The 15,748-nt window shown below is 41.9% G+C and overlaps 1 protein-coding gene across 2 annotated transcripts; it reads right to left on the bottom strand.

Moving 5' to 3' along the window:
* Window positions 1-2,950: 2,950 nt before the first annotated feature.
* On the bottom strand, window positions 2,951-15,342 carry LOC135541916 (GATA-binding factor 2-like). 2 transcript variants are annotated; one of them, XM_064968410.1, is made up of 6 exons: window positions 15,086-15,342; window positions 14,142-14,666; window positions 13,005-13,595; window positions 8,910-9,055; window positions 5,636-5,761; window positions 2,951-5,049 (listed from the first exon to the last, which is right to left on the bottom strand). In XM_064968410.1, the coding sequence occupies exons 2-6, from the start codon at window positions 14,371-14,373 to the stop codon at window positions 4,762-4,764; spliced, it is 1,383 nt and encodes a 460-aa protein (XP_064824482.1). In that variant the 5' UTR covers window positions 14,374-14,666; window positions 15,086-15,342; the 3' UTR covers window positions 2,951-4,761. The 2 variants fall into 2 exon arrangements, with proteins under 2 accessions (XP_064824482.1, XP_064824483.1); XM_064968411.1 differs by having other exon boundaries at window positions 14,142-14,519.
* Between the last annotated feature and the right edge of the window lie 406 nt (window positions 15,343-15,748).

Here is a 15,748-nt window from a genome sequence, read left to right as displayed (position 1 = left end):
CTGCTCTGCTATGTTGTTGTTCCTCCTTTCTACGTCCAGCTTGGTACATAAGTCTGGATACCCACTGAATACTAATCTATGAGCTAGAATGGTTTGGAAAACGTACAGCTTAGAAACACTCATTTACTGTGAGTTATTGCCTGTGGTTTGTCTGTAGTTCTGTGGATGCTCTATGATGATGCTTCTCCTTTACTTCTTTTGTTTTGCCAAATGTTGGCATCTCTAAATGGACACCCCCACCCACCCCAACCCCAACCCACCAAAAGGGACCATGGGCTGAACTGAACCAAGCTAATCCTCTTTCATCTTCTTTATCTCCATCTCTCCTTTAACTGGTCCCTCTGAAGTCCAGCCTGGCCTGGCTTTTGATTCCATTAATTGAGTTTGGTGGAAAAACATACGGAGGAGGAGGTATGTAGGGGAGCGGAGGGGAGGAGGTCTTGTAAACCTCGAAGGCCACCTATTTAGGAGGCCCACCCGCTCCTCTCGTCTCTCTACCCCCCTCCAACCTCCCCTCTCCGGCCCTCCCAGGGAATCACCCTGCCAGTCGACTCTTCCTTTATCGCTATGCTTTTCATCTCTCCGTCTTTACGATTGCTTGTCTGTTTTGCCGCGTCATATTTTTGCGGGGAGTCGTGACATTTTAAAAGGATCAGTAAATATGTCTGTGTGTGGAGAGTGGGAGGGTCTGGCAGAGTGACAGTGTAAGTGCTTCCAAGGTGAGAGGTCAAGAGGTTGGGAGGGGTGGGAGGGAGGGTGATTCAGGGGCTCGCACTCAGGTTGACCCCTGCGGTGTGCTGTCTGAGACCCTGGTCCTGTACCCATCCATCTGAGGCCCATGTGGCTTTGATAAGGATCCTCATCCTCACAGACACATTTTCATTCTTTTTTCTGTGTGTCGACTGCAAGGCTGAACCAACATGACTCCCAGGAATAGGGCCAAGATGGCATCTGAGCAGAGAGGACCCGTATTACACAGTGAGTTTAGTGAGTCTTTTCACTGAACAGATGCTGCCGGTTGAGTAACAGTGCAGATGTAACATGTGGTTCAAACCTCTCCGATTCTGTCAACATTGAGTGTCCCAAATGTTTGGAGCACAGCAAGTCAATTAGAGAATGGATATAATTTGATGCCGGGAGGGGTTAAGGTAACACTACTGTAGGCTGAGACTATGATCCACTGAGGATCAGGACTTAGTGTTCTCTAAGAAACATGTCTCTCTTTGGAGAGAAATCTCAAGCAGGTACATGAGAACGCTCTTTGGATACATCATGTGTTATGGCACATTGCATACATATATCCAGGTAGAAGGAGATCAGTGGTAGGTCTTCTGTGTCAGGTTTGGTCTTTGGATTTGCCCGATTTTTCACATCCGATCTTATGGCATTAATGTACATGTTAATGTAAAGAGCTGTGAGAGAGAATGAGTATGTATACTGAACAAAAATGTAATTGCAACATGTAAAGTGTTGGTCCCATGTTTCATGAGCTGAAATAAAAGATCCCAGAAATGTTCCACATGCACAAAAAGCTTATTTCTCTCAAATGTGTGCACAAATTGGTTTACACCTGTGTTAGTAAGCATTTCTCCTTTGCCAAGATAATCCATCCACCTGACAGGTGTGGCATATCAAGAAGCTGATTAAACAGCATGATCATTACACAGGTGCACCTTGAGCTGGGGACAATAAAAAGCCACTCTAAAATGTGCAGTTTTGTCACACAACCTTGTCACAGCTGGGGACAATAAAAAGTCACTCTAAAATGTGCAGTTTTGTCACACAACCTTGTCACAGATGTCTCAAGTTTTGAGGGAGCGTGCAATTGACACGCCGACTGAAGGAATGTCCACCAGAGCTGTTACTAGATAATTTAATGTTAATTTCTCTACCATAAGCTGCCTCCAACATCATTTTAGAGAATTTGGCAGAATGTCCAACCGGCCTCACAACCACAGACCATGTGTAAGGCATTGTGTGGGCAAGCGGTTTGCTGATGTCAACATTGTGAACATAGTGCCCCATGGTGGGGTTATGCTATGAGCAGACATAAGCTACAGACAACGAACAATTGCATTTTATCGATGGCAATTTAAATGCACAGAGATACCGTAATGAGATCTTGAGGCCCATTGTCATGCCATTCACCTGCCGCCATCACCTCATGTTTCAGCATGATGATGAAATGGCCCCGTGTTGCAAGGATCTGTACACAAATCCTGAAAGCTGAAAAAATGTCAGACATGTCACCCATTGAGCATGTTTGGGATGCTCTGGATAGACGTGTACGACAGCATGTTTCAGTTCCCAACAGTATCCAGCAACTTCACACAGCCATTGAAGAGGAGTGGGACAACATTCCACAGGCCACAATCAACAGCCTGATCAACTCAATGTGAAGGAGATGTGTCATGCTACATGAGGCAAATGGTGGTCACACCAGATACTGACAGGTTTTCTGATCCACGCTCCTACCTTTTTTTGTAGGTATCTGTGACCAACAGATGCATATCTGTATTCTCAGTCATGTGAAATCCATAGATTAGGACCTAATTAATTTATTTCAATTGACTGATTTCTTATATAAACTGTAACTCAGTAAAATCTTTGAATTTGTTGCATGTTGCGTTTATATTTTTGTTCAGTATATATCCCATACTGCGGTGACATGTTACTAGTGTTATAATTACTCTCCCATTCCCGTTCACAGTGTATGCCACAGTATAAGGTGTGTGTGTGTGTGTGTGTGTGTGTGTGTGTGTGTGTGTGTGTGTGTGTGTGTGTGTGTGTGTGTGTGTGTGTGTGTGTGTGTGTGTGTGTGTGTGTGTGTGTGTGTGTGTGTGTGTGTGTGTGTGTGTGTGTGTGTGTGTGTGTGTGTGTGTGTGTGTGTGCATGTGTTGAGTCCTGAATCTCTCATGGGGAAAATAAGTCTCATTCATTTTTACAAGGTTTCTTTATTATCATCAGTATGCAATGGCATCCAGATTGTCAGGTTATAATTGTTCTGAACAGGTAATAGTGAGCAGGTCTGTGGTTTTATATCTGTTAGGTTGCGTGGAAGCAAATCAAAGCTGTGCTGTGACACAGAGACACACACCACAGAGAAACAGAGGGGTACAGGTTCTGCCCATCACCATGGCAAAGCTGGCAAAACAGGAGAAGCCTAGGTAACATAGAACAAGACGGGTCAATAAGGCTGTCCCAAACATAGAAATAGGATGGATAGAACAGATTGTTGCTTCGTGTTAAAGTGTAAATTACCTTATTATTCCAATAATAGCGTCAGTTTCTGTACGACGTATCTTATATGGCAGCTGAAATGGCAAGGGTATCTGTTTTATTCAATCAATTCTATGCTCTGTGTATCTCTCTCTGTCTCCTTGAAGGATTTTAACACACAGCCTTGTGGGGATCATTTAAAGAGGGAGCAATTGGCCGAATTAAACTTGATTTCTTTATTTTCATGAAGAGAAAAATGTTTAACAGCTCAGAGAAAGCGCTTCAGCTGAAAAATATATTCATAATGATAGAAATGGTGATAACATTATCCATAATAGTTCAGGTGAAAGAAAAAGGAAAAAATAAAATAAATTATATGAATGACAATAATAATAACAATAAGTATGATAACAACAACAATAATAAACTGTTTCAAATGAAGCTTTATAAACTTTTTTTCTTTGCTGGTTTATTTTTTTCTTTGTAATGTCCATTAAAAATAGTAGAAGTCATTGAGCAGAAATCCAGCATATATTTATTAAACAGTGTGAAGGGAATTGCTCTGTCTTCACCACCCCAGTATATCACACATTTACATTATTCACAGTTACTAGAGACCTGCTCGGCACATACAGTACCACTGCAACAGGACGGGGAGAGATGGGAGGAGATGGTAAATGCATGGGGATGGGTGTAGGTGTAGTCTTTTCAGTATCTGGTCTAAGCGGGTACCGAGTAGAAAGGAAAATGACCCCCTCCCATCCACCTATCAGTGGATGCTGTGGATGCTGCATGGTTCCCCATATACCCCCTGTACCCTTTACAGCTTCTCTATTCATAGATTGCACCTCAGTCACTCCGTCACACACTGCCATTGTTATCAACAATCTACAGACCCCACAGCCATATTGATGCTCAAATGTAGAACGGGGCTAATGATTGTTTTGTCTAAATTACACTATAGGGGCTTGGGAATATGATAACATTGCTAAAGTATTCACATATTTAGTAGAAAACATCTTTGCCCTCATCATTATGTTATCAAATGTACTTTAGACAGATGGCAATGTTGTAATTTGCTAGCAAAGTTTGTAAAAAAATAGCTAGCAATGCTAACGTTATCTAGCTAAAATCTGGAGGTCTCCCCTCAATCTTAGCTAGCTAACGTTATACTCTAAAGTCAATCTCGCGACATCAAAATGATGACAAATGGTTGTCCTACTAATTATTTGCCTTCTTTAGAAATGTCATCGTGTTTTCAAGTCACAGTAATGCACTATAAACCAAATCTTCATCAACTCCCAATGAGGATGCATTGAGTATTACGCTCAGTTGGGCATAGTCCTAAAACGAACATTCAAAACAATATTGTGGGGCAATGTGGAATGCATGAATACAACAAGACAATCAACACAGACACACCAAATGCATGTCTTTAACATTTTATACATTGTCCTCAAGCCAGAGGCCTCTCTGACCCTCAACCCCGATTAGAAAACTGAACAACCTTCACTTCCCCTGTGCCTCCCTGTCCTCCCCAGCTCAGCCCATGGCTGTGACCATGTTGGAGTGGTGGGGGTGGCCGAAGGAGGGGTGTATGGGTGTGGGGGTGGGCAACATGTGTCCGGAGTGACTGAAGGGTGGCAGGTGGCCCATGTGGGTCATGTGTCCGGCCAGGGAGGCAGCACTGAAAGGAGAAGACTTGTCGTGCATACACTTGGACAGCTCCTCATAACCATCACCGCCCCGCCTGCCCTTCTTGGACTTGTTGGACATCTTGCGGTTGCGTGTCTGGATGCCTTCCTTTTTCATGGTCAAAGGCCGGTTTACCTGTAGGGAGACAGGGTTGGACTGAGAGATTAGTGACCGGGTTGAGATAGTGGTAAGGGTTTTTAATCAACTCAATATGTTTGAGCTCAATGGAGTATGTGCAGAAATAACGTACTGTATATTATCTGAAAACCATATTATTTATTAAGAGAACTCTAGACACACTCATTTGCCAATTTTTTAAACAAAAAAAATAACATGCAGAAACAGTATGTAGCTTATTCCCTAAAACTAGGCCATATTCAATTTAATACATGGCAATACAGCAAGGCTGAACATTGAACAGTTGTTCCTCATTTGAACAGACGCAGTTGGTCTGACGGAATAACAGTCCCACCATTGTGAGTCTCAAGGGGATGACGCCTACCATGGAAACAATAAAGCACAAAGAAAGAAAACACCAACGGGGCCCAGTGTGTCTGAGGGGCCAAGCTCTGGATCCCTGTCTCCCTCCCTCCTTCCCTCCCGATCCCTCTTTCTTATGCTGTTCTAATCAATGCAACCTGTCCATATACTTGACCTGGCTGGCTGAGTGTGGGTAGGGCTGGTGGTCGGCAGGCCAGGCGGTTAGCAGTGAAAGACTTACGTTGTGCAGCTTGTAGTAAAGGCCGCAGGCGTTGCACACGGGATCTCCATTGCCGTTGCGCCTCCACAGTGTGGTGGTGGTTGTCTGGCAGTTAGCACAACAGGTGCCGGCTCGTCTGGCCGCAGACTGGATGGAGACATGAAGAAAGCATTTATTAGACCACAACTGAACGGACACATAACACATGAAAGAATAGGTTGGGGATTACTTTAGAGCTGGAAGGTGTGTAGATAGTATTTGCATATTGACTGCCAGGAGCAGAGAGGACATATAATATTCCATGCTGTTTTAGATCAAAGTTGTTCATTATAGTTATAGATTTGCATATAATTTCAGTAATTTATTCATATTGCATGACAGTTTGATAGTTCATTGTAATGCTATGAAATACTGAATGAAGTATGCAATACAAATGTGTCAGGTCTTTACATTCCCAGACAGAATATTTATCAAAACACTAAATAGTTGTTATGGTGTGAATTAATTGGTCTCTATTAACAAGGAGTGTGCCAGAGTACTCGCACAAAACGAGTATCTTAACAGATATGGATCATTTCCCGAAAAAGATAATGACAGGACTATTGTTTGTAATTATCATGATCGAAATGTGTTATTTCGTTTTAGCCGCCAGCACGCATCTCTCTTTCACTCAAACAGTGTGACGCGCTGTGCGCTCCGACTGTTGCCTAGATGGTATTAACCTACAATAAACAATATGTTACTATAAAAGTAATGCTGAATAGATCATATAAGAAAGTAATGTGTTGTCTATATAGGCTACAGTTTTTTCCCAGCATGAGAAATCGTTTTCATTTCACAGACACAGTAGTGATGAACACTCACTATCTAAGGTCTTCCTGTCAGATGCAAAGCATCGCTATTGAATGGAGATTAGGTAGCGAGGGGGGCTATAGGCCCTCCAGTGTCCGGGCTGTCTGTGCGATCCCCTGCTATTACAGATGGTTTCTTCACACTTAATAATATGAGACATTTACAAGTATACCCCTATAGCTAAATATGGTAATCTGAACCCTCAGTCAGAATAGTGCATGGCCCTATTCAGCTACGGATCATTTTAAAACATGGATTAGTGCAAATTACCTCTATCTAGAAACGCCCCAATTTGTGTAAACCTGGCCCTACATAAACATCTCTCCAAGTAAATAAGTCTAGGCTCGAGCCCTAACCTTGGCCCGACAGGCAGCAGGGCATAAATCCATGTATTTTATCTCCTCGTGCGCCCTGCTTGCATCTCGATAGCCCTCGCTTTTTTCTGTGCACATAACCGGGCCTGAAATGTTTTGCCAGTCCGCTTTACTATATGCTATGAGATGAGGACTGACCGGTTTGACCACTGCTATAGAAAAGTATGTGTAGTTAGCGCGCCACGGACGGAAACATGCGCTGCCCCCGCTTCCTTATCCGTACCCGCAGATATCCGGATATAGGAAACAACTGGAAGGCCCCTACACGAGCCCTGAAAACATGCGAGCAGAAAAGTATCTACAAACTCACCAGGCACTGACTCGTATGGAAAAAAATGTGAATTAATTTTTCAGTCATTAGGACCAAAGTGACAATTATTAAACGTTATTATGCTTTTCATGCACGTCTAGGCTATATTGATTGTGGTCCAGGAATATCCTTTGGACTTCTATTATTTCTCAAGGCACAAATATTCATAGCCTATGGCGTTGATGCTTACAATGTTAAGCAGCTCAAGTCACGATAGTGTTCAAATGTTTCAAAAATGATCTAAAAATGGGTCTCTAAATAGTCTCGGCGGTGATGCCTTTTGTATAGCCAGCATTGTCTGGCTCAGTGCCGTCGGCAGAGACCTTGTGAAAACCACCATTCTCTTATTAAGATGTTCACAGGATTATATGATCTTTAGGATGGGCCTTTAAAAAACGCAGTCAACATGAAATACTGTATGTTAAATAGCCTATGTGTGTCTCAACCATAAATGCGTTTCAATACTAGTATCCGTACCCTTTGATTAATATATTAATAATCCCATTATGCATCCTGAGACGTTTGGGAACCAATTCGTAAATCATTTGAATAGGCATACCCTAATTAGGCATACAGCCGCATTTCAGATATGAATTACCAGAAATTATAAGCCATATGTATTTCATTTCTATAGATGGATCTCCCACTTATAATGGCTCAGTTTGTTTTATAGTAATTCCTCTATTTCTGCAAAATCCCAATGTATTCAAGAGGGGCGTGGAAAAAATGCTCTTGCAAAAATCAACCACGAGTTGCCAGAATAAATCAATTATCGAGAGTTCATGGGCCTAGTGAAATTATAGCTCAGTGAAATACATTTATGGTTATTAATATATGCTATTTACATTATTTATATTATTCTTATTATTTTGTTATTGATTTATTAGTCTACTTGCAAATAGGTTTAGGCCCGCGAACAGTAGCTGTGGGCTATTTAAAATGTTATAAATACAGGAAATATTCAGATCATATCTTGAATATAGTTATTTTGTCATTTATGCATATCATTTTTTGGTTGCTCATTTATCTTTCAACAGGCCATGGAGAAAGGTATTTCTTTGTTTTTTTGTATTTGATGCAAATCAAATACACGCAATATAATATTATCTAAATCACAACTGATGTTCTGTTCTTATTTATATCTTCTGGTTTCTACATCTCATTGGGTCATCATATCAATTCCCTCCATCGCAGAGTTTCATATATGTGCATTCTTTATTGCGCATATATTATTGTTGAGACCAGGTGTTTTAAAGTCTGGTTAGCTCAGGGCTATAGATACTGTAACATGTAAAAAATAGCTTTTAATTTTAACCCAACAATTTTAAAAAATGCAATCAATGGAGTTACCAGCACATTAAGTCTAAAACGACTGTTTTCAGTAATTACAACATTTACATAGTCCATTGAACTGCTGTCTGACTCGAGAGAGGCCTGCACTGGCCCTGATATCAGTGACAGTATCAGAAGTAGCAGCAATAATGATAGCAGAAACAACAAAGTTATCTGCACTCAACTAACAGCCTGTGTACAGGAGCACAGGGGTGTGTGGGAAACACAATTCCCGGAAACTGATTGGGAAAATATAACTTTCCTGGAATTGTGCCCTTCTTGCCCTCTCCCCCCCACCTTGTGCTGTGTGTGTGTGTGTGTGTGTGTGGGTGAGTGTGCGTGTTTGTGTGTGCGTGTTTGTGTGTGCGTGTCTGTGTGTGCGTGTTTGTGTGCATGTGTTGGGGGGGGGGGGTTCCGTGGTACTCACCAGTCTACGTTTGGGCTTGATGAGGGGTCGGTTCTGACCATTCATCTTGTGGTACAGGCCGCAGGCGTTACACAGGTAGTGGCCCGTACCATCCCTTCGCCACAGTGGGGTAGAGGTGGCTCCACAGTTGACACACTCACGCCCCTCTGAGCAGCATGCAGGTGGAGGGAGAGCACAGGGACATTTATAAAATTAATCTGTCAACTCTGACACATTTATCATACGCAAAAACTCTGTAACCTGTAGCAGTGAAATTTACAATTTAGTAAAATGTCATGTAAGTAAGTCTGGACTTTCATATTTTTATACTAGGTTCACCAAAGCATGGAAAAAGTTTTGAGAATTAATTTTAGTTACTAAATTCTAATCTCTAGTATGAGAAAGCTGAGTGTTTTTGGTGTGAGGTTTGTGTGAGAGCAAGAAAGTGTGTGTTTAACCCTCTGCAGACTCTTGGAATAACAAAAGGCTTTGTTCTGTTTGATCTGGTTCAGTTCCTCCCTGTCCGTTTTGGGTCAGCTGGGACGCATACACCCACAATGAATTGTAGGCTATCTCTTACGTTTCTGCTCATTTTGCTGTGATTGCAATCAATGTTCCCACTAAACTGTGCGTGGAAGCACAGCTCCCCTTGAACTGCCGTGCAGAAGAAATATGAACACGTGCAGAGAAGCACAAGATTAAACTTCACTCATCTTTCTAGAGTTCTCCCCTATAGTTCACTCTATCAACGTTTCACTCTAAGGTGGGAATTGTGCTTGAATCAACACAATATTAGCCACTTCCAATATAACATACTGAAACAAAACAAACTATGCAAGACATTTTCTTGTAGGCAGAGCGCATTGGAATAGGATACAACTACATTGACTAGCACGACTCAGGACCATACTCTACACAGACCTGTGTACCATAACCAATCAGAGCTGCAATGGGCCTATATGCAAATATCCATTGCCATATTTCATGCCATTTTGCCATTCACATTGAACTGAACTGTGTTTACCATATGAGTAGTCACAAGTAGATGCAAGAGCTGCATGTAGCCACCTGTGCACATTTGTTTATATTATTTGATAGTTAATGAGTTATTAGCCCAGTTATAGCTAATTTATAGATAACAATGGGGGAGTGGTTGCTTCCTACAAGAGCACAAAATGTGTGCATTTCGAGACATCTTTGAAAAAGCAAGTCAGGTAAAGAGATGTTTTTTATGTCTTAAAGGAACAGTGTTGTATTTTCAGTTGTCTTGAAGAAGCTAAGTAGACAATAGGCAGAGGATAGCATCATTTCTGGAATAATGGTATGGGAATAATAATGAATGTTATTTTGTAAAGTGGTTTCTTCCATCAAACAACACAACATTCTCAGTCACCTTGTCTGAAGGACAAGTGGATAAACAGGTTAATGTCAAACCCTTCATGTATTTTTCAATAGTCTCATGGAATGTTGGCCTATATTGACCACCACACATTGGCTGCTACTGTATGCTGAATGATATTTCCATGTTAAAATGTTATGGGATGCATTTTTCTCCATTGTTGTTGATGGTAGGCCACTCTAGTAGGCCTACATTATGATCAAATAGCCACAGTAGTCTACTTGGCCACTGTTAAAACTGTAACTTAAAGTGGGTACAGCCTCAGTGTTCACAGTAAACGAGCAGCAGAAGTTTAACAGAATTTTCACAGTGTTCACAATGATTCACAAAGTTGCACTAAGCAGACCTTAAATTTGCTCAGGATAAAAATGTTTGCGGGGACCATTTTTACATGTTTGTGCTGCTTATAATGTTGATCAGATTCTCAGTCTAGATTAGTAGAGGTAATACAAGTGTGCTTGTGGGCCTTTGCCTCTGTTGGTGGCTCCAGATAATGCTGAGTATGGACAGCCAGAGAAGGAGGGAGAGAAAAAACTGGGAAGACTGAGAGGAGAGAGAGGAAGGGGGCCTGAATTAGGTTTAGTCAAACAGGAAGTACCTCTAAGGTATGCATGATCAGGGACTTCACCATAATAGTGTGACGCTATAGTGTTCTATGGTCCTGCAAGCCACCAGTAATGGACATCCCCACAGAGATAGGCTTCTATAAACAGGACAGACTATTCCTGCATGATGTCAGGGAGCGCCCCTGACACACACATCTATCAGGGAGGAGGATTCACTACCAAACACCTAGCTGGGTCTTCCTGATGGAAGTTGTGCCTTTGTCTGAGAATGACCATAATACCACTGTGACAGATGTTTTTATTTGTATTTTTAAGAATAGTCTTCGGGTTTATGTTGAGACATCTAATCCCTATTTATGAAATATGGTGAATTTGTTTTTTTGTTGGTGCTTTCTTTCTCTAACAAATGAATACTGGTGCTCAGTATAAGGGAGAAGGTTTATAAGATAGGGTTCTGCTTCAAGGAAATCAGCTCAGCCTATAGTTGCCAAATGTAAGTCTTGACAATGCTATATTATGTAACAAAGAAATGTCTCGTTTTGGCTATATGCTCTAGCAGATCTTCTTTTCACATCTCCGTGGCTGTATCTAGTTTGTCATTCTCAAGGGCAAGGCAGCTCGAGCGTAATTGAGTCGCGGTTTGCAAAAGAGGATAATAAAAGTGTCAGCCAAAGCGCGCCCACGCTCAGCCGAACGACAGGTATTGGGTGTGTGCGGGGCGGTGCTCGAGGCGTGGCAGTATGCTTTACCTGTCCCTTGCAACCAAATAGGCCTAAGCAAATTATTCCTCTGGGGCGAGGCCCTACATTTCTCAGACCCGGGACACTGGCAAAGTTGGACACTGAGAACGTTGTGTCTTCACAGCTTACAATAAGCAAGGTTTCTTATCATTATTAGACAGAGACTATCATTATAATTATATTACATCTGTTGATATTACTGATTTGTATAATTAAAAAAATATGCAGATTTGATATGATCAATTGGCCTAATAAAGAGGAAACGGTAGACCTATAGGGAGTAGGCCTACTGTTTAAAAACGTGGCTGCATAAATAAGGCCAGACAAAATCGACGAAGAAGACACTGTATATCATAACCTCACACCACCTCTTATTGTTGTATCTGTCCCCCCCCCCCCCCCCCCAGAACAATTATGTTATGAATGGCCTTTTTATATGTAATTAGTCTATTTTTTATAGTTAACCATAATATCTGTTTTTGTCCTCATGGGGATGAAAAGATTGAGATATCCTTGTTCATCAATAGGCTATGCAAAGCAATTCACATACAGGATTATTATCATGTGGATATGTGACACTGCTTCATGTGTATGTGTGTAGAGGCCTACAGCTTCCTGCTGGTTCTTCGAAGCGTTTTGTGTTTACTTTTGGCGACGAAAGAAACCGGTGTGTTTGAAAATAGCTATGAAAGGAGTTGCTAACAACATGCACCCAGATAAGATGTAACCTCATCCCAATTATCTTCTGCAAACCACACGTCGAGGCTTATTGTAATGATATTGTCACCCTTTTCTAAGGACGTCAATGGAAAGTTGGCTAACTGAGTAAATCAAATTGCATTAAACTGGAGGTTTTGAAAATGCCAAAGACGTTTTATTCAGGATATTTGTCACAAAGGACCAGTCTTATAGAACAGTGGTATATTAGGGGAAATGTTCTCATTCATGTAAAATAAACATATGCGTTAATATATCGGATATTATATAAAATAATATATTAATTCTAGGCTAACTATTATATATGTTTTTATAGGCTATATATATTTATACCTACATAAGTAGCTTTGGTCTAAAATGTGCCTTAGTTTCTGTTTTTAGTTTAAACGGTGTTCCATAATATTTCATATTATTCTTGTTTTAAGATATGCTATTTGTTTTTAACTCAATAATGGGTTTAGATACAACAAACCTGTGATAATGCTAAAACAGCCTAAATATACCTAGCGTATAAGACTAGTCCAATAAAGTAATTTCGGTGTGTTCTGTCAAAATAATAATAATATTAATAATGATGATGATAAAAATAATAATACATAAAGTATTGCCATCATCATTAGGCTATGTCATCATCAATTTATTCTGTAGTACAAACATTTGAAATGCCACATTTTCGAGATGAGAGGAGACTCACCTGAGCACGACCGAGTTTTGCTTTTACATTTCGGGGTGAAGCTGGAGGACGATCCTCCGAGTAGGCTGCCAGGGTGGAACAGACTGCCCCCGTAGTCATGCGCTGCTGGGAGAGAGTACGTGGGGTAGGTCGGTATGGGGTGGTGCGTGGAGGGGGTCTGGGCGCTTATTGATGCCAGGCTGCTTCGGAGAGGACTGGAACCCTCCATCTTCATGCCGTCAGAAAGGGACATTTGGTACTTGATAGACTCCTTCTCGTCCATTCTCGGGGTAGAGGACAAGGGAGAGGCGGTCCCGGGGTCTGGGGATACATCTTTCGGCGGAGTAGGGGGGAAACTGTAGAGATGTGGACTCGAATGGGATGCGGGCGTTAACGAGGAGGCGGAGGCCGTGCTGGCGTTGCTACCGCAGGGATATAGGCCGCCTGAAGCCCCGGAGCCTGAGGAATGCAGCCCGGTCTTGCTGAAGTGACTGACCGCCCATGCGTTGTGATGGTGGGCCGCTGAGAGGGCTGCTTTGCCCGGCTCTAGCCATGAAATTCCCGGGCTATGGATGAGATGTGGCCGGCAGACCTGACCCCCAGCTAGGCGAGCTGTAAGAAGAGAAGAACGATCTGTTTTTTTAGATCGAATACATAGGCCTACACAAACATACTAATTATATGGCCATTGCAACTCTCATTGCCCCTTGATGATGTGATGTCATAGGATTAGAGAAAGTTGGTACACCAGTCCTACACCTGTCGATACAGGGTGACAATAATCCGACAATAATCCATCATTGTGCAGGGTATTATTCGATTCGTGAGGGGCACAAAATACACAGTTCGCAGGTATTCAGACAAAAACAGTGAAATGATAACCCCAGAAATGTTTGTTCTGGTGTTGGGTCATCGTTTTTTATTTTGTTTTTGTTATAGTCAATGACAAATAAAGATATCTGGTCTAGTAAATGCATTGGAACATGCAGGACCTATTTTGCAGAAGAAGCCTTTAAGATTGTTTTATTGATTTTAGAAAAATAGGCTCCAATCCGCTCTGACAATTTTGAAGAAAATATTCAATGAATATAGGCCCACAATAATTCCCGCTTTATCCTGAAATGTAAGTCACTTAGCAAAGTGAATTTTAGGTCTTACCGTGAGCTTGGCTGTAGGACACTCTGGCCCGCGCATGAGCGGAGTTGTGGTAGTACGGGTTTCCCTGCGAGTCAAGATGGTTAAAGAAAACATCCACCTCGTCCGGAGGCAGAAGTTGTGCGGTGGGCTCCATGTAGTTGTGCGAAAGGCCGGGGTGGTGCGAGTCCGGGTGTTGGCCGTTTAGTACGGCATGGTGGTGCATCCACCGAGACGGATCAGCCCCTACATCCATGTCTGCGTGAGTCTTTCCGTGTGGGGCAAACAGGTTGAAAAGAGAAGAGGAGCCTCTCAAGGGAGAGGACAGTGTGTTCCTGAACCGTCCTCTCTTCGCTTTATCTTTCAGAAAAAAACGCGTCTCCCTCTCCTGATAAAAATGTCCTATAGTGGAAAACAAAACATAAATGTGTTAAGAATTTGCGCTAGTTAATCTCCAATACGTCGGTCCTCACTCGTAGTCCGATGAGTTCCTCTTGTGACTCTCCTTCTTCAACAGGCATCAAGTCGTGTTTAAAACTGGACTTATAACTGTAATACGACCAACAATAGGATGTTAATATTTCAGAGGCATTTACAAGGTGTTGCGTGGTTATCTCTGTGTGGTCGTCTAGTCCTAAGAGAAGAACTCGGGAAGGCTGCTCCTTTTTAGGTGCGTTTTGTAAGTGATGCATGTGAATATGCAACATAAGACATAAAGACATCGAGTCACTCGTCCCCAACCACTCCCATTCCGAGGAACCTGAAATCACCGACCCATCCTCACCGTTACGCGCGCAGAGAAGTAGGCTATAGTTTGGAACCCAAGCCTACACGTCATAGGCTAGCTAGTAAACTAATAATCGTCAGTAGCCAACTCAGAACAAACAGTTAACATTCTTACATAGTAAGAAGTCATATATTTTCATACACAATTTGGAAAATAAATAATACAGATTTCATGTAAATACCTTGACTTTCTCAGGTTTGGTTATTCCGTTTTCAAGCCCCTTTGAGATAATTTTCCCTCAGTTAGCAAATGTATTTTCCTTTCCTGTATTGACTCAATGTATGCGGAATATCTTTGGCAAAATATCTTTGGTCTGTTTTCCTTGATTTTGGTTTAGGGTTATCGTCTGGGTAAACTCCGTTGGAGACGGATAGAGCTTTAGCAACATACAGCTGAACTAACTGTCAGCACTGGTGCCAGTGAATTCAATATCATATGTGCAAGGGCATGGTCTTAGATTTAGCGTTGACACCGCGACATCCAATTGGATTCTGCCTTCCCTGATTCTGGCAACTCCTTCCGCGGAATCTCCATGCCATTCACCTTCTCCAGCCCAAGCACCAGCGAGAAAACAGCCATGGTCCCTGAGTGTAGGCCTTACTGGTCTCATCCCACCGATCCCAGGGCGTATTAATCACCTTATTAAAGATGCAGCCTCGGGCTACCGCCAACACATCAATGCTTTCTCAACCAATGGAGACATTTATTTGTTGATGCCAAGTGTAATGATCACTATATATTTTAATAAAAAACGTTTTTTCCATAAATAGGCTACTCATGAGTATTTCTATTTTGTATTTAGGCTAAATTAAACTATGTGCCAGATTTTTAATCACATGCGTAA

Source organism: Oncorhynchus masou, chromosome 6, assembly GCF_036934945.1.
Source record: "Oncorhynchus masou masou isolate Uvic2021 chromosome 6, UVic_Omas_1.1, whole genome shotgun sequence".
NCBI classification, from domain to species: Eukaryota; Metazoa; Chordata; class Actinopteri; order Salmoniformes; family Salmonidae; genus Oncorhynchus; species Oncorhynchus masou.
Note: the sequence above shows the minus strand (reverse complement) of the source record. Positions and strands in the feature narration are given on the sequence as shown.